The sequence below is a fragment of the Scyliorhinus torazame genome, chromosome 28, assembly GCF_047496885.1.
Source record: "Scyliorhinus torazame isolate Kashiwa2021f chromosome 28, sScyTor2.1, whole genome shotgun sequence".
NCBI classification, from domain to species: Eukaryota; Metazoa; Chordata; class Chondrichthyes; order Carcharhiniformes; family Scyliorhinidae; genus Scyliorhinus; species Scyliorhinus torazame.
In genome coordinates this window covers 32,386,994-32,409,093 of record NC_092734.1, presented here as the reverse complement: position 1 = coordinate 32,409,093, position 22,100 = coordinate 32,386,994, and the positions used below count along the sequence as shown (strand labels likewise).

The 22,100-nt window shown below is 47.8% G+C and overlaps 1 protein-coding gene across 1 annotated transcript; it reads left to right on the top strand.

The window, feature by feature from the left end:
- The first annotated feature begins 238 nt into the window (after positions 1-238).
- sncga (synuclein, gamma a) lies at positions 239-20,407 on the top strand. Its single transcript, XM_072491828.1, has 5 exons — positions 239-581; positions 5,182-5,223; positions 5,309-5,436; positions 15,029-15,127; positions 19,922-20,407. The coding sequence occupies exons 1-5, from the start codon at positions 461-463 to the stop codon at positions 19,931-19,933; spliced, it is 402 nt and encodes a 133-aa protein (XP_072347929.1). The 5' UTR covers positions 239-460; the 3' UTR covers positions 19,934-20,407.
- The last annotated feature ends 1,693 nt before the right edge of the window (positions 20,408-22,100 follow it).

The following is a 22,100-nucleotide window of genomic DNA, read 5'->3' as shown; positions in this document are numbered from 1 at the left end:
CCAGGCAGCTTTTAAAGAAAGAAAATGCATAGAGAGCGGGTCTATCAAAGAATGTGGCTCTCTGCAGTATTTAAGAATGATGGCTACAGGAACCTTTGCAGCCCTGGGCTGCAGTGATTCTTAGCCAATGCTCTTGACTCTCTGGAAGGCACCCAGAAAAGATATTCAGTCCACCAACCCCCCCCTCCCCCCGATCAATGTCATTAATATAGCAGCAGTCGGGTATTCAGCGTACACAGTAGGAAGGCGCATCATAAATAGGGCTGGCAAGGCAGAGAGCTTCATCAGTCATTACAGCCACAGGCAGGGAGAGGGACTGGTCGTAGGAACAACTGCTTTCCTTGCTTTTTTGCAAAATCTATTGAAGCAGGTGCTGAGGAGTTGCAGCTGCTTAGAGTGAGCTTAAAAGGCAGTTCTCAGTTGAAAGGGCTCGTCCAGCAAACAGTTCCATCTTTGCACTATGGATGCCCTGAAGAAAGGCTTTTCATTTGCCAAGGAGGGAGTGGTGGCAGCTGCGGAGAAAACCAAACAGGGCGTGCAAGATGCTGCAGAGAAGACGAAAGAAGGGGTAATGTATGTAGGTAAGCGAATCACTCCTGCCACTTGGGGAGAAGGGTGGAAACGAAACCAAGAAACCATCCCCCGCCTATTTCTGTTTTATTCTCTGCCGTCGATTTTTATTTTTTGCTCCTGTTGTCCCGGAGAAGCTCAGAGAGGGATTTTTTGACATTCGCAGGTCTGTGGGCGTGAGGGGGGATTTTTTTCTTTTTTAAATCACTTGGAGCAGACTGTCCCTGCACCCGGTGAGTTTCGACTTCACGAGGCTGCTGTGTCTTGTCTTCATTGAGAAAATTACAGACACCCTTGGGACAATCCGGACGAGGTGGCGAAGTGAATGATGCCAAATGTTTTCTGCTATTAATTTCTGCTCCTTAAGTCAGAATGGTGCAGTGGGTGGGACGTGGAGAGGGGTGGGGGGATATTGGGGAGGCGTGGGGGGGCGGGGGGGGTGTGGGGGGGGGGTGTTGGGGGGTGGGGGGGTGGGGGGGGTGTGCCGCAGAAGGGAATATAGTAACCATAAAGACAGCAACCCTGTTAAAAATCCACCTTCAGGACCAGGAGGAGTGAGATTTCGGGCTGATTAAATCTTTTACACTTTTCCCCCAATTTCCCTCTGTTGCTAAATCAGGTTAAGCTGGAATGTGGAGGGGGGGGGGGGGCTGCAGGTCTGCAAGCTTTACTTGCTGTTTGAGGGAGGAATTCAGCTAAGGATTGGAATTAACGGGGAGAATGGGATTTGGGTTTTAATGTCCCATTGCAGAGAATCAAAGAGCTTTGCTGCTTATTGCAGAGAGGAACACTGACACAGCTGAAAAAACCGGGGCGGCTGCCTTGAATATTCAGTATCGAGAAGGGCTTTACGCATTTTTAAAACGGAATGGGACAGAAAATCTGAATCGACAGGGTCCTGGCGCCTTTTAGAACAGGAAGAAGCTGAGGGTTATTGAACATTTCTCAGTGAGATATTCACAAACCTACAGTAAGAATGATCATTGGTGAGTGAGTTATGGTTCAAGAAGGTGCTGTCACTTTGGTGAGCTAAGCGATGCAACACATCGCATTAGGACATACCTTTATCAAAAAGCTTGCACTTTGGAGGCAACATTCTGGCAGTCTTCATCTCAGCCACGCTACTTAAAAGGATTTTACAGGTGGATGCGGAGCTACAGATACTTCCTGACCGAGAGATAGTTTCCTTAAACCTCTTCATTGTATCTTCGAAGGGGAGGCTGAGGCGTAGTGGTATTGTGATTGTCATTGGGCTAGTAATGCTGAGAGCCAGGATAATGCTCTCTGGGTTGCAGGTTCAAATCCCCGCAGGGCAAGTGGTGAAAATGTAATTGAATAAAAATCTGGATTTTAGAAGTCCAAATGGTGAGCACAAGGAATGAAGGCTAGGATGCAAAAATAAAGGTTAATTAACACGAGCATTAAATAACCCCTCTCCCCGAAGGGTTCATCCCCCTCGACTTTCACCCAGGTGGGGATTTTTATACTGCATAGGCTCCCCTTGTTAAAGGGGAAACCCCGCCCCTGTTAGCGGGGACGTTCGTACTCGGCAGAGGTCACGGGGATGGCCCGTGCTCTGAAACCGCCGTAGGGGTTGTAATAGCGATCATGAAACCCGTTGTCAATTGTGGTAAAAACCCATCTGTTTCACTAATGTCCTTTAGGGGAGGAAATCTGCCGTCCTTACCCTGGTCTGATCTAGAAGGTCGACTGACGCCAGATCCTATAGCAATGCGGTTGACCCAATAAATTGCCCCCTTCAAGGGCAATTAGGGATGTTCAATAAATGCTGGCCCTGACAGCGATGCACACATTCCGTGAAAGATATTCTTTAAACTGCCAGCTCAGGGGTGAATGCCTTTACCATTGATGGGGAAGTGGGTCCTGAACTCACCTTGTGTGGAGAATGAAGAAAGGTGGGGGTGGTTTGTGTGTGTGTGTGTGTGTGTGTGTGGGTGGGGGAGGGGGGCGGGGGGGGTGTGTGTGTGGAAGAGATGGGGGATGGTGTTAGCACATTGCGAATAACAAAGGCTACAGTTACTGGCTCAACCAAGTGAGGCCATCCAACATTAATTTACAAACTCCTTTGCAGCAATGGGAGTCACTGCGGACTGTCATCCACCGCCAAGCCCTGCAGCAGTCAGAGTCGCTCCGAACCCGCAGCCAATCACTAATGCAGATCAAAGGAAAGCTGATCCATTAGACATCAGGGTTAGAGGTGAGAGAGGAGGAGAGAATTCTCAGAGACGTATATAGGCTGGAGGTGGCTGTAGCGAGAGAGAGAGAGAGAGAGAGGAGCGAGGCCATGGAGGGGGTTTGAACATAAAAGGATTAGAATTTTCGGTGGACCAGGAGCAAATGAAGATGAATGAGCAAGCACAGGGGGGAAACGAAATGCTCTGTGTTTTGTGCAGATCAGGAAACTCGCTGGTTTAGTCTGTGGCTTGTGATACCCAGAGTGTCCAAGTGGCCTTCCCAGCAATGGAGCCCCCTTCAGCACGAGCTAATAAGCTGGGAGCCGAGGGTGGGGGGGAGGGAGGGGGTGTTAAGTAGAAGCCTGCCACCTCCACCCCCCCCCCAGACGGATCGATAGTAATCGCACAAATCAGCAAGCTCTCGAATCCAACTTCATTCCAGACCAGCCACTAAATGCAAGGGGCTGGTTTAGCACAGTGGGCTAAACAGCTGGCTTGTAATGCAGAACAAGGCCAGCAGCGCGGGCTCAATTCCCATACCAGCCTCCCCGAACAGGCGCCGGAATGTGGCGACGAGGGGCTTTTCACAGTAACCTCATTGAAGCCTACTTGTGACAATAAGTGATTATTATTCAATCTAGCTCCACCTCGTCCCAATTAAAATTGAAACCCATGGGTTCACCCTGAGATTCCTCAGATCTTTACAGACCTCCGAACAAGCGTGCTGACAGCTCATAGGGCTAACACCACAGGGGTAAAGAAAATCAAATGTCTAAAGTAGATTTAATACTTCGCAACAGGACCGGCAACTTTAAAAACAAATAGTTGGAAACCTTTGGATCTGCCCCGAGAAAATGTCATCTAATTTCTCTTAATTGCGTCAGATTAAAATATTAAAAAGTCTTTTACTTTCTCCCCCACCTCCACCCCTTCTAGCTTCCAGCATCCATTTTTGAGATGGGAGGAAGGGAAAAGGTTTCATTGGCGAAGGATTGGTTCCTCATGGCACAAGAGGAAAGGTTGACATGTTTAAGTTATGCCACATCAAGGAGATAAAGCATTGAGATGGTGCCCCTCCGAGGGGGTGAACCTTCCGCTGCCCAGGATTAAATGGGCCAGTCAAGCTTTGGGCATGATTCAGAAAAGAAAATGATTATTAGCATTTTGAGGCCTTTCATAACTGTGCCACCCGAGATAAATCAAAGAATATCGGGCAGTAGAAGCCAGAGCGACGGATGGTATTATTGAACCATCACGCCATATCAAACACACCCGAGCATCAATGCATTTAATGCAGTGTGACTCCAACTAGATCCCCATCTGGTGGTGGAAAATAACACAGCACCTTCGCTCCTCTGTATAAAAGCACCAACCAGCCTGGTGCTGAGGTCCACAACATTTTAGCTTTGATTGTAGATACTGTGCTGTCAGAAGAGGGCGACAGATTGGGGCAAAGGGAAAAATAAGCCATTTTCATTGTTAAAGAGAGACACTCCTATTTGAAAATGCAATTTTGGATGCCAAGTGAATGCAAGATGTTTCTCTCTATCTCTCTCTGTCTCGGTCTCTCTCTCTCGCTCTGTATCGCTCTCTCTCTTTCGTGTCTCTCTCTCTGTCTATCTCTCTCTGTCTCTTTCTCTCTAACTCTGTCTCTTGCTCTGTGTCTCTCTTTTTCTGTCTCTCCCTCTCTCTCTCTCTGTTGCTCGCTTGCTCTGTCTCTCGCTCTGTCTCTCTCTCTCTGTCTATCTCTCTCTGTCTCTTTCTCTCTGACTCTCTGTCTCTCTTGCTCTGTCTCTCTTTTTCTATCTCTCCCTCTCTCTCTCTGTTGCTCGCTTGCTCTGTCTCTCGCTCTGTCTCTCTCTCTCTGTCTCTCTCTCTTTCTGCCTCTCTCTGTCTGTCCCTCTCTCTCTCTCTCTGTCCATCTGTCTCTCTCTCATTCTGTGTCTCTTTTTCTCTCTCTGTCTCTCTTGCTCTGTCTCTCGCTCTGTCTCTATGTCTCTCTTGCTCTGTCTCTCTTCCTCTGTCTCTCACTCTGTCTCCGTGTCTCTCTTGCTCTGTGTCTCTTTCTGTCTCTCCCTCTCTGTCTCTCTTGCTCTTTCTCTCTCGCTCTGTCACTCTCACTCTGTCTCTCTCTCTCACTGTCTGTCTGTCTCTCTTGCTCTGTCTCTGTCTCTCTCTCTGTGTGAAGCCTTTCAAAGTTCTGTCTCCATATGAAATCCTGGCCTTTGTATGCAGTGTGTGAGCATCACAACCAGGACTAGAGTTGCAGCCAGTTAGACAGCAACAGCTTCACCAGAGCACGGGGAGCAAACCGAAATAATTCAAGAATTTTTCAAGACCCCCACGGTGGCCCCTCATCCAACAGTTTCTCAAATTGCTCCACCGTAACCTCTACTATTTTCTTTCCTCCAAACAGGCACCAAAACAAAGGAAGGAGTGGTACAAAGTGTGAACACAGGTAAACAGGTAACTCCTTACTGAACAGCTGTTCTCTCACGACCTTCTGCTGTGTCACTAAGATGGATTTCGTGTCTCATTGGCAGTGGCTGAGAAAACCAAGGAGCAGGCGAACATGGTGGGAGGAGCAGTGGTCGCCGGAGTCAACACAGTGGCCAACAAGACGGTGGAAGGTGTAGAGAGCGTAGCGACAGCCAGTGGGGTTGTTAAATTGGTGAGAATGAACATTGGAAACATTCTGGAAGTCTCTATGCCCCCTAGTCTCAGTCCTTCCTGTTTGACCCTGCTGCTTTATATATCCTTAAATAAATTGCAACCTGTGAGTGGGTATCACTGGCAAGGCTGGCATTTGTTGACAATCTCCACTTACCCTGTGACTGCGGTGGCCGAGCCTTCTTTCCAAATTGCCGGGTTGGAGTTGGCCAATTTAGTAGCTTGCTAGGCCGGTTAAGAATCAATCACTGCTGCCTCACTGTGCCATGGACCCGGGTTCAATTCCGGCCTCGGGTGTCTGTGTGGAGTCTGCACGTTCTCCCCGTGTCTGCGTGGGTTTCCTCCGGGTGTCTCCGGTTTCCTCCCACCAGTCCAAAGATGTCCAGGTTAGGTGGATTGGCCGTGCTAAAATTGCCCCTTAGCGTCCAAAGGTGTGTAGGATGGCTGGGGTTACGGGGCTTGGGTGGGGGAGTGGGCCTGGGTAGGGTGCTCTTTCGGAGGGTCGGGGCCGACTTGATGGGCCGAATGGACTCCTTCTGCACTGCAGGGATTCCGTGAGTCCTATGTTGGCACCGGAATCCAGACCAGGTAAGGGCAGCAAGATCCCGTTCCCCAAATGAACCTGTTTGGTTTTTCTGACATTCCGATAGCTCGGTGGCATTGAGAATCTTTTTTAGTTCCAGACATTTTTCAAATTCTCACAGACTTGGTAGGATTTGAAATCTCATTCTTATGGATTTATGGATCATGAACCTCAGTAATGTACACCCGCCCCCCCCCCCCCCCCCCCCCCCCCCCCCCCGGCACTTGGCAGGGTTTCCCAGGCGATCAGGGGCCCTGGGTGGTCGGGCTCTGGGCAGAGTGGTACTGGGGCACCCTTGATGCCACCCAGGCACTGTGGCACTGCCAGCCAGGCACCCTGGCAGTGTTACTTGGTTGCCACCCTGGCAATGCCAGGTTACCCAGGTGCCACTGCCCAGCTGGCATGGGCACTGCCAGGGTGACATCTTGCCTGTGCCGGGGCTCGGGCTTGGGGGTGCCCTGCCCTTATGAGATGGGATGCCGGGATTCGAGGGCTCCCAATTGGTAAGTTGGGGCATTGGGAGGGTCCGGAGGCCACTGTGGGGGGCCCAGAGATCGTGGGGCTATTTAGAAATGGTGCTCCGATCTCTTCCTGGAGCTCATTAGTGCAGGATGTGGCCCAGAAATGAAGCAGAGTCCCGTTTAATAGCGGGGTCGTTCCCGTTGCTGCGCTGGGAAACATCCGGCTTAACACGTCCCATATAGATCTCTGTTGCATTTCTGTTAAATCGCGCCCTCGGTCATCTTTCTGGGCCTTGGGGAGTTTCTCCCCGGTCTTGCCCACACTTAGAAATCTTTTCAACAGTTGTGAGCTGAATTTGCCGGTGACACCGGCCTCTCCGAGATCAGGCCGCCATTTTGAAAGTGTGCCCCAATCTCTAAGTGCGCTCGAGGGTCCCCCACATCCCCGCCCATGGGCAATGTCACCCCTCCACCTTACCACCCCCTACCCCCAAGTGAGGGCACCCAACTATAAGGTCGCTGAGGCACCCCCTCTTTCAGGCCCCCCCCCCCCCCCCGCCACCCCCTCTCCCTTTCACGACCCCCTCTTCATCCCACCAACCTTTGAGGCCCCTTCATACCCACCTCACACAACCCCCCCCCCTGGGCATGGTCCCCCTCAGGCACAACCCTTGGCAGTGCCAGCCTGGCACCCAGGCATCTTAGCACTACCAGCCTGGTACCCGGACACCTTAGCAGTTCCAGCCTGGCACCATGGCAGTGCCCCTGCCAGCCTGGCAATGCCAAGGTGCCCAGGTGCCAGGCTGAGCACCAGGGTGCCACCCGGCCCAATGCCCAACCACCTGGGGGTTTCCGATGGTCTGGGAGACCCCCGTTCGTGAGGACCAGCACTAAGCGGCACTCTGGTGAGGTCTCCCAGGGCATCCGGGGAACCCTGGGGGCCGGGTGAATCCGACGAATGCATATTTAATTGAGCCATGACGCACATCTGGATCTCGTTCACTGAGAGCGAGATCCAGACCGATAGCCAGGGGGTTGGTGAATCTGTGGAACTCATTGCCGCAGAAGGCTATGGAGGCCAAGTGTCTTGAAGACAGAGATAGATAAGTCCTTGATTAATAAGGGGATCGGGGTTACAGGGAGAACACAGGAGAATGGGATGAGAGAAATATCAGCCATGATTGAATGAAGCAGACTCGATGGGCCGAGTGGCCTAATGCTGCTCTAGTGACTTTTGGCTAGCGAGCTAGCGAAACCCCTGCTTCGCTTCTTTCAGAAGGCCCAGCGCACCTTGTGCCAATCAGGCGGGTAGCAGGCCAGTGATGGGCTTTCCCCCAGGTTCAAGGACCCCGGGTTGTGGTAGGCGCGCCCACTAAGAGCTGCTGGCCCATTGGAGGCGAGTGACGAGGCAGTGGCTGCTCCTGGTACTACATCCCGTACGGAGGAGGGACCCAGGCACAGGTGGGTGATGGCAGGAAGGGATCTTGGGGGTGGGCATCACAGGTGAGGTGGCAAGTTTGGCAGCGAAGGTAAGATGGCGTTTCTCAGCAGGCTCTCCCGTTCCCGATGCCAGCTTCCAGCTTCTTCGATTGAATGAGGGCCAGTTAAGAAGCTAGATTAGGTAAGGATGGCATATTTCCTTCCCTAAAGTGGTTCGTGAAACAAATGGGTCGTTGAAAACAATGTCCGGTAGTTTCCCCATTGCTTAGTTTTACATCCTGAAATTTAAATTCCACCAGCTCCCATGGTGGGACTTGAACCCAAGTCCTCCAGAATGCTAGCCTGGGCCTCTGGATTATGCGTCCAGTGGCATTACCACGCTACCACCGTCACCCTCGAGAATGTGAGGGAATGATCTGGCCAGGTGCTGACCTCTGCTACCCGCTGACACACTGGTAAATGCCAGGCCAGGAGAAGATTGGGTTTGGTTTTGAAGGGGGCCTAGCCTGCTAAAGGTCCTGACACGAAGGTTGACTTGAGGGAGGCTTCAGGAAGGGGAGCGATGGGAAAATGTCCATCTGAAAAAGAATAACGAATCAGCCCTTTTCCTGGGTTTGTTTCGATTGTATTTGACTGGCAAGGGAGCTACTTAATCCAGAGGGCATGAAGAATATAACTCAGTGGTAAAGGTGGCCGTGCTAATTGCCACGTTGAAAAGAGGCTAATTAATCCAGCTATAACTCCCATCCATTTACACTCAAACTGATTATTAAGGCACCACCCCTGTATGTAACATCCTGCTTGATAGCATCAGGAATACCCTTCACCCCAAGACACCCCGCAGCCCTACCCTACCCTTGGTCCAACCCCATCCACGACATTGACGGTAATTACCGCTGCCGTTTAACAGTTTACTGACAGAATAAGTGCTATTTTAGTATCGGGAATGTGTAAAAGTAATGACTATTTTAAAAGTACAGAATTTCCTGCTTTGTACCTGTGTGTGTGTGTGCGTGCATGCGTGTGTGTGTGTGCGTGTGTGTGTGTGTGTGTGTGCGTGCGTGTGTGTGTGCGTGCGCGTGTGTGTGTGTGCGTGCGCGTTAGGGTTGTGCATGGGTGAGGGTGTGAGAGGAGGGGGGGGCATGGTTGCAGTTAAGGACGGACCGTTGCTGTTTAAATCACCCAAGCGTTTTGCCACCTCCATCCTTTGGGGGGCACGGTAGCACAGCGGTTAGCACAGTTGCATCACAGGTCCAGGGTCCCAGGTTCGATTCCCGGCTTGGTTCACTGTCTGTGCGGAGTCTGCACGTTCTCCCCGTGTCCGCGTGGGTTTCCTCCGGGTGCTCCGGTTTCCTCCCACAGTCCAAAGATGTGCAGGTTAGGTGGATTGGCCGTGCTAAATTACCCTTAGTGTCCAAAAAGGTTGGTTGGGGTTACTGGGTTACGGGGATAGGGTGGAGCTGTGGGCTTAGGTCGGGTAATCTTTCTAAGGGCCGGTGCAGACTCGATGGGCCGAATGGCCTCCTTCTGCACAGTAAATTCATGATTCATCCTCACTCAGTGCCGGGAACGTTTCCCACGCCCGTTCCAGACTGGCTGCTTCTCCTTGAGATGCCCTTGACAATGGCTCGCATGGTCTGCATTATTTACCGTGCTCCCCGTTCTGCGGGTGTTGACATTTTTTGGAAACGTTTACTGCAATGCAGATACGGAAGTCACGCGAGACAAGTGCATTGGTCTGTCTTCCCCCCCCCCCCACGCACCCCCATCCTGTTAACCGCGACTGCATACCTTTGCTGAAATAAGACCAGATATTTAAAGGGGGTTTTTTGTTTTTGTTCGGGGACTGGCTGGGGAAGTGAAATATGCTGCGTGACGGCGGCTGTCTCAACGGGTTAATCTGTGCACAGGAATAACTGACGCACTGAGTTCTTAAAATCGCCCAGATCGAGCATGCTCACTTCAGGCTGGGATGCAGGACTAGAGCAGCTGCTCTCGGTTGGGTCCTGACATCTCTATTGTCTCTCTTTCATAAAATGTCACAGTTCTAAGGCCAGATTATGTGATAGCGGGACAACCAAAGCAAAGTGATTAAATGCCATCCCAAGCCGGAATCGAATCTGGGGCTGTGAAGCAATTGTGCTATCCACAATGCTACCGTGCTGCCCAAATTTGATGCAGACTGTCAGCCCAACACCCCTTTCTTTCCAATTTTTAATATTTTTGTATCCGGTAAAGGGAAATGTTCAAATTGCAAAAGAGAGGGTTTGTTTAATAGAACCATAGAGTCTCTACAGTTCAGAAGGAGGCCATTCGGCCCATCGGGTCTGCGCCGACCCTCTGAAAGAGCACCCGATCTAGGCCCATTCCCCCCGCCCTATCCCCGCATCCCCACCTAACCTGCACACCCCTGGATACTAAGGGGCAATTTATCACGGCCAATCCAGCTAACCTGCACATCTTTAGACTGTGAGAGGAAACCCACGCAGACACACGGGGAGAAAGTGCAAACTCCACACATAGAGTCACCTAGGGTCGGAATTGAAATCGGGGGCCCTGGAGCTGTGAGGCAGCAGTGCGTCACCGTGCCGCCCCGGTGAGGCTTCTCCAGGGTAGCACACGGCAGCACCCTGGACAGCGATCTTCAGGGCTTGGAGACTCCAGGCCAATCCTGGAGGGTTGGCAACCCCAGGCTCAGTCAGTAGCTCGCTTAAGGCCGGAAGTCTGATTTTAACTTCGGTTCCTGGATCTGAGGTGTTACTGCCTGAAGCAGTAGACCAGTGGATGGCGGGAGTGGGTGGGTATCGCCTCGACTACAACAACAATTTACATTAATATAGCATCTGTAAAATTGCAAAACACCTCACAATGTTTCACAGCAGCCCATCTGGAATGTGCACGTTTATTCAAATGGAACATGCTGTCGAAGCTTTTTGCCTTGGACTCATCAGGACAGATTCACAAGATAAAGCTATAATAAAGCGAACAAGAATTTATACTGCTTGGGGAGAGAGAGTGCTGATTGGTTAGCAAGTGGGCTCTGATTGGTGACTTGTCGACCAATCAGCACTCTCTTCCCATGCAGCATAAGTTGTTGTTTAATCTCGCCATTCTGTCCTCCTGGCCATTAACCTTCGGTGGGACCAGAAAACGCCAGTCAATGAGTGCAAGAATAAAAGTTTCAATTGCATGTCTCTTCTTCAGCAATACAAAAGTTCTGTGCCACCAAAAGACTATTCATCCAAACATTACCTGGTTGATGAAAGTCTGGGGAACTGGGGAAAAAGTGTTCTCTCCTTTGAGCTGGGGCTCCAAGTCGATTTTCCTTGTGTTTTGCACCTTTGGCCCAGGATTTACTCACACAAAGCCTCTTGCAGTGAGCACCTGCAGTTAGATTTTTCTCTCTTACCCTTCAGCCCCAATTGTTTTTGCCCAGAAAATTGCTGGAAGCGTGAAGCGATAATGACACAGCAAAAACAATGGGGGCATCTGGGACTTTTGGATGAAGGAACGAGAAAGGAAGGGGGAAGAAATATTGGACGGAGAAAAGAGAGAGAGAAAGGTAAACTGAGCGAAAATTTTAAAAAAGTTACAAACCTCCAGGAACAGTCTACTAGCTGAAGAAAAGAGACTCCACAGCTCCCGGGCCTCTTCTTTTTGCAGTAAGATAACCTTTGTATTTGTCCTTACGCCATTACTCACCAGCCTTAACTTGCTGTAGTGAGTACACAGAATTTACAGTGCAGAAGGAGGCCATTCGGCCCATCGGTCCGCAGTGGCCCCTGGAAAGGCACCCTCATTAAGCCCACATCTCCACCCTACCCCTACAAGCCATTAACCCCACCCACCCTTTTTTGGACACTAAGGGCAATTTAACATGGCCAAACCACGCAGACACGGGGAGAATTTGCAGACTCCGCATAGACAGTGACCCAAACCGTGAATCGAACTTGGGACCCTGGAGCTGTGATGCAACTGTGCTAATCACTATGCTACCGTACAATTCATATTTATGGTGCAAATTTTGCAATTTCTTGAAATTCACAGGGAAGTTACTCGCAATCCTTTATTTGGGAGCATAACAATCGAACAACGTGGACCATTCACCATTCAGGTTGTGTCTTTCCATTACTACAGTTTGATAGACATTTTTCACACCACTAATGATGCACACATTAAATCTTCCAGCGATTTTCTGGCCCGATTGTGTGAACCTGCATTCGGCCACAGAGTGGCTAACAGGTGTCATTGAAATGGTACAAGAGCAAAGAGGTAATGATAATGTTTCACAATGGTTAGGCCACAGTGCGCTGTGTGCTCTTTTGGGGCCTCCATTATAGAAAAAGCGCATTAGTGCCAAAGGCCGGCGCAGGAATGATGCCAGAATTTTGAAGCTATAGTTACAAGAGATGTGAGAGATGGAAAAGCCTGATCTTGGTTTCTATACCCCTGCAAATCTTATGATTTTTGGCTGATGGGGTGTACAACTGTGGGTCATAATTTGAGGGTGGGTTGTGGGCCATCTTGGGCTGAGCGCCGGAGAATTTTCATGGTTCGTATACCGGACCAGACCCCAACATTTTTTTAAATTTGTAAAGCTGTGAGGAAAGGATACTTCACTTCAGGAGTGATAACTCTGACCAATAGGCATCTTTTCTGTTAAAACAAACTTTAATTTAAACACAGAATTAACCACATTAACATCAAAGAAAATAGCTTTACAATTATCAGTTTCACAGTTCTTAAGCACAATGAAAAACTTAAACTTGCTATCTATACCTGCTACTAACTCCAGTTAAGCAGCCCACTACAGTTCAAATGTCACTTATAAATAAAGTTAGCAAACGGATGGAGAGTGGGCTCTCACAAAGAGTCATCCAGACTTGAAATGTTAGCCCCCATCTCTCTCCACAGATGTCAGACATGCTGAGATGGTCCAGTATTTTCTGTTTTTGTTTCAGATTCCAGCATCCGCAGTAATTTTCGTTTATTTTTGCAAACAGATTACTTGCTTAGTTGTGTAGAGAATTTTGGGGAGAGAGACCCTTTCAAGACCAGATCCAGTACATTTCTGCTCAACCTAGCAGCATTTGTCAGACTCAAATCCTACAGCAAACTGCAAAACTGCAGACAGACCTGGCTCCTCCCATTAATTACAGCATCCACATCCCACTAAGACGCCGCATGACCTCCTGAGTTGGGACCAAATACATCTCTCATAAATTATCTACTCTCCAGAAGATCTCCAGCAATCATTACAATATCCTATTGGCCCTTTATCTGTAACCAAGTAAGTGGTTTGAATCAATCATGACCTCACCTTTTACGACTTCTTGATTACTGCTTTAGCAGACACAGTCTGGATACCTTAAGCTAGGTTCTTTAATAGGATTACTGCAACAAATATATACCTTAGCCCAGGCTTTTAAATCCCTTACTGCAACCGGTATAAAATATAATATATGCATCAATTTCCTCATTCATCACATCATCACTGAGAAAGTTGTAATCTTTGGAATTCTGTTGTAGTGTTGTAGAGCAGGCAGGAAGGAAGAAAGGGGGGGCGGAACTGTCCCCCACTACACAAAGGTCCCCTTCCCCGAAGATGATATTTCGACTCCCTTCCTGCCTTTTGATTTTTTTTTAATAATAGCGAACTGCGATCACCTGCTCGAATGTCCACACAAATATTATGGTATGGGCAGCACATTATCAGCGTCAACTAGCTTTTTAACAAGCTGAGTTGACCCCTAATTATTTATTTAAATATAGTGGGTGGGAAGCCAATTTTGGTGACCCTGCCCCCCCCCCCCCTCATGTATTATCGGGGTGAGCTCAGGGGTGTGTGGGAAAGTGGTGGGGTGGGGTTGGACACCCACCCTACTTTATGTCCACCCCCACCCTACCAAAAATGTATTTGATCGGGGCACGTAAAATGCTGCCCTAAATCTCTGGTGGGGAGCCACCATTATCGATGTTATTTTCTCAACAAGAGCGTGGAAGAAGGTTAAAAGAAATGCACTGACGCAGGTCCCTGTTGGAGCTTTATCATATGAAGCAGTGGAACACACATGGCGATGGGGAGAGCGGAAAAACTGGGACTCATTTGTTAAGTTCTAGCACAGAGCCGGCAGAGACATAATGGATCAAACCGGTCCCACTATAGAATTCTCTGACAACCCAAAGAGAATTTCCAAGGGGGTTATTGTTTCCTAATGTCATTCTATTTACGGACTTATTTTGTGCAAATCAGACTGAGAACATTCAATTTTTGGGAATAGAATATCTTCCCCCTCTACTCCAGCCAGAACAAGCATCAAATATTCCCAAATCAACTACAGCATGGTTCGATCAGAGGGCAGCTCTCCCTCTGTTCTGCATTAACAATGTTGCTTAGCCCCAATCAGAGGTCTCCGTTACGGCCAAATGCTTATCTCTCCATGGTCTCTTTGAGCGAGATTGTTCATTGTGGCCTCAAGCCTGTGGGGAATGCATTAAGAAAGTAGAACCTCATTTCTTGTGAAGAATCAGGAAATTGCAGTGATATACATCTCTTAGCATGGTCCAAAGAGAAATCACATTCGTTATTTTGAAGGACACTTGCCATTGCTTGTCACAAATGTGACAGTCCCAGTTTACGTAGCACAGTCCCACAAACATGAATGAGATGGGTGACCAGTTCATTTACTTTTGGTGGGTTTGATTAAGGGAAGAACATTGATAGGATTCATTACACCTAGCAAAGCGAAGGTGCCTTCAAACTGATTCAAATCTACTGCCGGAGAATAATATCAATAAACAAATCTGCAGTACCTCCCAATCCCTCTCCAGTTATACACTGATACCAATTCATGCTGGTCTCATGAGCTCTCCTCTATTATAAATCGAATGAGGCAGTGCGGTCCAATTTCCTGTTAAAAGTGATTCATGTGTTGCTCCTACAGGATGACATTAACATTTTTGAACGTGTTAACCTTTCAGTGGCTTTTATAGTATGCGTAGCTTTCAGGATCCAATCATATTGGGAAGTCCCCAGGTGAGTGCATGCTAAGCTGCGTTCTTGCCCAGCAATGGGGCTGACAATAACTCGTATGGATGTGTTTTGCTAGGATGAATTTGGCAGAGAGATTCCTGCTGAACAGGTGGCTGGGGGAGAACAACAGACATTGGAGGAGCCACTGGTGGAAGCAACAGAGGCCACTGAAGAGGTAGAGTGTGGTCTACGAAGAAGACTTTGAATCATCCTTTTCTTTCCCCCTTTTTTTCCTTCAGTTTCCAAACATTCCATTTTCCTTTGAGCAGCTCCAGAATCCAATCCTTCATCCTTTGCAGCCCCGCCCTTATTCATTGACTTTTGAACCCTTCCATTTCTTAGCTTGGTTGATAGATTCGGACAGTGTGGTGCTGTAGAAACAGTTGGTTTTGCATGTCGCGGTGACCAGGCCGAGGAAGGTGTTCACATGGTGATAGCCGAATGCAATCTTCAGGCAATGGATTATCCCATGAAAACAAAACCAAAAGTGTCTCAATATTATCAACCCCCAAAAGACACTAGATTTCTCAGGCTAATTGTCATTGAGAAAGAAAGACTCTATGAGAAGGATTCACCAGCTGTGGTTGGCTAAGGAAGTTAAGGATGGTATCAAATTGGAAGAAAGATTTACAGGTAAGGAAAAGATTAATAGGAGATTGGGAAGCTTTTAGAAACCAGCAATAAATAAAAAAAAATAGGGAGAATTTGGAGTAAGAGGGCAAACTAATAAGAAATATAAAAACAATAAACGCTTCTTTTTTTTTTTAATAAACAATTTTATTGCGGCATTTTGGCATAGAACACAGCAACAGTACAGAACAGTGTGCAAAGAACAATAAACATAATGAAAAAAACGGCTCCCACCCAACAATAAACGCTTCCACAAGTATATTAAAATTGAACATTGGTCCCTTAGCGAGTGAGGTTGGGGAATTAATAATAGGAAATAAGGAAATGACAAAGACTTTGAACTGATGTCTTCAGAGCGAAAGCCACAAAATGCATCCCAGGAATTAAGGAAAAGCTGGCGGCAAAAGGGCTTGAGGAACCTAAAACAATCGCAATCGCTAAAGATACTTTGAAAGTGAATGGAACTATAGGAAAAAGGTTGACAAGTCCCTTGGATTGGTTGTCCTGCATCCTAGGATCTTAAAGAAAGTGACTGCAGAGATAGTGGATGCACTGGTTATGATCTTGGTCCCAGAGAGCTGGAAAAATACAGATGTAACACCGCCATTCAAGGAAGGAGGGAGACAGAAAACAATAAGCCAGTTAGCCGTTGCTGGGGGAATGCTAGAATCCATTATTAAGGAAGTGTAGCGGGTCTTGTGACACAGCCAGTAGCATCCCTATCTCTGGGCCAGAAACTCTAAGTTCAAGTCCTACTTCGGGGACTAAATGGCCATGGAACATGTGTTCAGAATTTGGCCAAACAGGTTGATTATCAGCCTGTAAATCCTTCCAATACGCCTGATGACAGGCGGGTACGAGTGGGAGGGTTTCCCGGTCAGCCGTACTGCAGAGGGCAACGGCAAACCACTGCAGCACTTTGCCAAGCATAATCATGCACCAATCCAATGGACGTCCATGGTCACCCATGCCATCTAAGGCATGGTGCCTGAAGGAAGAGGAATAGCAGAAAATCGTAATATAATCAGGCTGAGTTAACCTGGTTTTGTGAAAAGGTCATTGTGTTTTGAGAAATTCACTAGAGTTCTTTGGAGATGTAACGAGCAGGGTAGATAAAGGGGACCCAGTAGATGTAGTGTATTTGGATTTCCAAAAGGCATTCAATAAAGTGACACATAAAAGGTGTCTACACAATATCCTCATGATATTGCAGGTGATATATTAGCATAGCTAGGGGATTGGCTAACTAGCAGGAAACATAGCCAGTACAAGGCCAGGTTGGCAAACTGCAACTAGTGGAGTGCCACAAGGGTCAGTGCTGGAGCCAGAACTGTTTACCATCTATATTAATGACTTTGATGATGGGACAAAATGTAATGTTGCCAAATTTGCTGCTGATATGAAGATAGGTCCCGAAAGACGTGCTTGTTAAGTGAATTGGACATTCTGAATTCTCCCTCCGTGTACCCTTGAGATTACCCACCTGGTTTGGTTTCCCATTGACAGCTAGCACGCCCTATTTAAATACTTCCCCACAACATTGTGTTCAGCTGATGGTAGAGGATTGGAAAGTAGCAAACGTGACACCACTGTTTAAAAAAGGAGGTCAGCAGAAAGCGGGTAATTATAGGCCGGTAAGCTTAACTTCGGTTGTAGGGAAAATGCTGGAATCTATCATTAAGGAGGAAATAGCGGGGCACCTGGAGGGAAATTGTCCCATTGGGCAGACGCAGCATGGGTTCACAAACGGTAGGTCGTGTCTGACTAATTTGGTAGAGTTTTTAGAGGACGTTACCAGTGCAGTAGATAACGGGGAGCCAATGGATGTGGTATATCTGGATTTCCAGAGAGCTTTTGACAAGGTGCCACACAAAAGGTTGCTGCATAAACTAAAGATGCATGGCATTGAGGGTAAAGTGGTAGCATGGGTAGAGGATTGGTTAACTAACAGAAAGCAGAGAGTGGGGATAAATGGGTGTTTCTCTGGTTGGCAACCTGTAACTAGTGGGGTCCCTCAAGGATCCCTTGGGCCCGCAGTTGTTCACAATTTACATAGACGATTTGGAGTTGGGGACCAAGTGCAATGTGTCAAAGTTTGCAGACGACACTAAGATGATGGTAAAGCAAAACGTGCAGAGGATGCCGGAAATCTGCAGAAGGATTTGGATAGGTTAGGTGAATGGGCTAGGGTCTGGAAGATGGAATTCAATGTTGCCAAGTGTGAGGTTATCCATTTTGGGAGGAATAACAGCAGAATGGATTATTATTTAAACGGGAAGATGTTAAAACATGCTGCTGTGCAGAGGGACCTGGGTGTGCTGGTGCACGAGTCGCAAAAAGTTGGTGTGCAGGTGCAACAGGTGATTAAGAAGGCTAATCGAGTTTTGTCTTTCATTGCTAGAGGGATGGAGTTCAAGACTAGTGAGGTTATGCTGCAATTGTGTAGGGTGTTGGTGAGGCCACATCTGGAGTATTGTGTTCAGTTTTGGTCTCCTTACCTGAGAAAGGACATATTGGCACTGGAGGGAGTGCAGAGGAGATTCACTAGGTTGATCCCAGAGTTGAGGGGATTAGATTATGACGAGAGGTTGAGTAGACTGGGACTGTTCTCATTGGAGTTTAGAAGGATGCGGGGGGATCTTATAGAAACATATAAAATTATGAAGGGAATAGATAGGATAGATGCAGGCGGGTTGTTTCCACTGGTCGGGGAAAGCAGAACTAGGGGGCATAGCCTCAAAATAAGGGGAGGTAGATTTAGGACGGAGTGTAGGAGGAACTTCTTCACCCAAAGGGTTGTGAATCTCTGGAATTCCTTGCCCAGTGAAGCAGTTGAGGCTCCTTCTTTAAACGTTTTTAAGAAAAAGATAGATGCCTTTCTAAAGAATAAAGGGATTCGGGGATATGGTGTACGGGCTGGAGAGTGGAGCTGAGTCCACAAAGATCAGCCATGATCTCATTAAATGGCGGAGCAGGATCGAGGGGCCAGATGGCCTACTCCTGTTCCTAGTTCTTATGTTCTTGTGTGCCTCACGAGTGAGGGAAAAAACAGCCATGTCTATTCCTGTCCCTTGCAGAGATTAGAGCTATCAAATTATGGTTGAACATCAATAGGTTCTATTTGTCTCTTCGCTGGGTTCAAACGTTATTCCCACCTGGATCAAAGAAGCAGCAGAATAACTTTCAAGTGAAAGAGATAAAATTAAGGTAGAATTTGAGGAAGAGTAGAAAATGTAACTTAAGAGTACATTAGCTACAGGCCTTCTGATTGTTACCTTTAAGAATTCTTCATCCGCTTATGAAGAGAGATCAGTATTGAAGAGCACATCTGGAAAACCATTTCATCTTTTGGTCTTGTAATCCTATCTTTAACTTCCTGTTCCTTCTTCCAATGATAACCTCTTTGTTTTTCCACCATCTGTTAATTGTATCTTTGACCAAATCGTGAACTCTTAACTTTCATGTTTTAGTTGTTAAATCTCATTGCTGTTAAACTTTCATTGTTTGACTCACCTTTCCTTTCCCCCATGGTTCCTTCACCGTGGCATATTCCCTTATCGGTTTTAACTCTCTGCCCCACGGGTTTATTCAAACACTCTGTTGTAATATTAGTGTGTATAAATACGAGCGCAGGGACAGCGCATGGCAACATGAATTGTGGCAACATCGTACTTTGTATGGTGGTGTCGGTAATGAAAATCACTTATTGTCACAAGTAGGCTTCAAATGAAGTTACTGTGAAAAGCCACTAGTCGCCACATTCCGGCGCCTGTTCGGGGAGGCTGGTACGGGAATTGAACCGTGCTGCTGGCCTGCCTTGGTCGTCTTTCAAAGCCAGCGATTTAGCCCTGTGCTAAACCAGCCCCTCTTGGGATGCTCTTGGCCTATTCCTGTTGTGGCAAGTGTTGCCTTCATGGCTCAATGATGTGGTGATGCCGGCGTTGGACTAGGGTGGGCACAGTAAGAAATCTTACAACAGCAGGTTAAAGTCCAACAGGTTTGTTTGGAATCCATGAAGGAGCTGCGCTCCGCAAGCTAGTGATTCCAAACAAACCTGTTGGACTTTAACCTGGTGTTGTAAGACTTCTTCATGGCTCAACATTGAGGAATGCGATTTTAAACTTCATGCGCCGCTCACCAGCAATGATTATTGACTTGTAGTCCCACGTCATGGCCAAACCCATTCAGTAAAACCGTTAACTCTATGCGCCGAGCTGCTGAAGATTGAAGATCAATGAAAAGTCACCCTGAGTGTTCTGCGGGTACGCACTCCAACATTAAGGGTGTCCATCCACAGATGGTCAATTCTAACAAAGCTCTTTTTATCCCTCTTCTACAGACTGGAAAATGAGGAGCCATCAATTTATCAGGAGGTACCGGGAGCACTTTCCCCCCTCTCCCCAAAACGTTCACACCAGTGTTGCCACAAAGAATCGAGGACCACAGGTGTCAAGCCCCGAATAGCTAACTATAAAGAAGGGGGATTGTCCAAAGCCCTTTCATTTCCAGTCACCCCCCCCCCCCCACCTACTCTCATTCTGTGTGTTCCCTCCGCACCCCCCCTCCAGTTACCAATTTCACCGAGTCCCTTATCTAACCAACTTTGAGCTGCTACTTGTCTCATCACTTCCACCCTGTAGTCAGTCACCTGTCTATCATCACTCACCTTTGTAACATCACTTCTGTGTCTCTAACGTCTGCTTTCAATCGCCCAATTACATTGACGATTGCAACTTGTGACACTGCTGTGCATGCTGCCCAAATAGCTTTTTGTGTGTTGGCATTTAAATGTTCTTTTCTAATAAATATCCAAATTAAAATAAAATTTAACTGAGTACTGCATCAACTCTTCATATTTTTTCAACTTTATCGTCAATGGCAACCCTGTGAGGTTTGAGGCTGACAATTTATCGACCAGTCAATCTCACTCAAATCATTTTTATTTTGTCAGCTTTTGAACTCTTCAGAATACTGGTGATGAATGGGAGGTTTTTTCTTCCTCTTCAGGACGTAAGACCCTAACGTTGCAGATCCAAGCGCGGGATGAGATAGAACAGAATCCATACAGTGCAGAAGGAGACCATTTGGCCCATCGAGTCTGCACCTGCCCTTGGAAAGAGGACCCTACTTAAACCCGAGCCTCCACCCTATCCCTGTAATCCAGTGACCCCACCTAACCTTTTAGACCTAAGGGGCAATGTAGCACAGCCAATCCACCTAACATGGACATCTTTGGACCATGGGAGAAAAGCGGAGCACCTGGAGGAAACCCACGCAGACACGGGGAGAAGGTGCAAACTCCACACAGACAGTCACCCGAGGCCAGAATCGAACCCCGGTCCCTGGAGCAGTGAGGCATCAGTGCTAACCACTGTGCCACCGTGCTGGCTGCCCAGAATAGAATTCTATCCACCCTTGTGCTAGGAGTGTTGGATCTACAATGTAGGTCGGGTCTTATGTTCTGTTCTATACCTTACCTGCATGTCTAGTAAACTGAAGCATACAAAAGTGATGAAGGTTAAGGGATGGTAATTAATGCAGGCGTTAGTGGCCTCACCTGTTGGCTAGAGAGCTGAAGAGAGCCCAGCATCGCTTCCTTTGCAGAAGGTCCGCTGGAATTAAGTGTCCACCAGGCACTAAAATAGTCAAAAGTGGGCCATCGCTGGAATCAGGGATCGTGGGGCTGAAGGGTGGCGGGAGTGGGATCACGGAAGAGAGGCAGAAGGAGACGGGTGTCAGCTCAGAGATAGAAGGCAGAGTCTGAGGTCACAGCGTGATACAGAAAGGAGTAGTGTCTTAAGGTGGATAGAAAGCTGGTTAGCAGCCAGGAAGCAAAGAGTTGGAATAAAAGGGCTTTATTCGATTGGCAGGCAGTGACCAGTGGGGTACCGCAGGGATCTGTGCTAGGACCCCAACTGTTCACATTATATATTAATGATTTGGACGAGGGAACTAAATGTACTATCTCCAAATTTGCAGATGATACAAAGTTGGGTGGGTGGGTGAGCTGTGAGGAGGATGCAGAGATGCTTCAGCGGGATTTGGACAGGCTGAGTGAGTGGGCACATGCATGGCAGATGCAGTATAATGTGGATAAATGTGAGGTTATCTGCTTCAGTAGCAAAAATAGGAAGGTAGATTATTATTTGAATGGGTGTAAGTTGAGAGAACCCTATACATCAGCGAGACCTTGGTGTCCTCGTGCATCAGTTGGTGAAAGTAAGCGCGAAGGTACAGCAGGCAGTAAAGAAGGCAAATGGTACGTTGGCCTTCATACCGAGAGGATTTGTGTATAGGAATAGGGATGTTTTACTGCAATTGTACAGGGCATTGGTGAGGCCACACCTGGAGTATTGTGGGCAGTTTTGGTGTCCTTATCTGAGGAAGGATGTTCTTGCGATGGAGGGAGTGCAGCGAAGGTTTACCAGACAGATTCCTGGGATGGTGGGACTGTCATTTGAGGAGAGACTAAATCGGTTAGGATTATATTCATTGGAGTTTATAAGATTGAGAGGGGA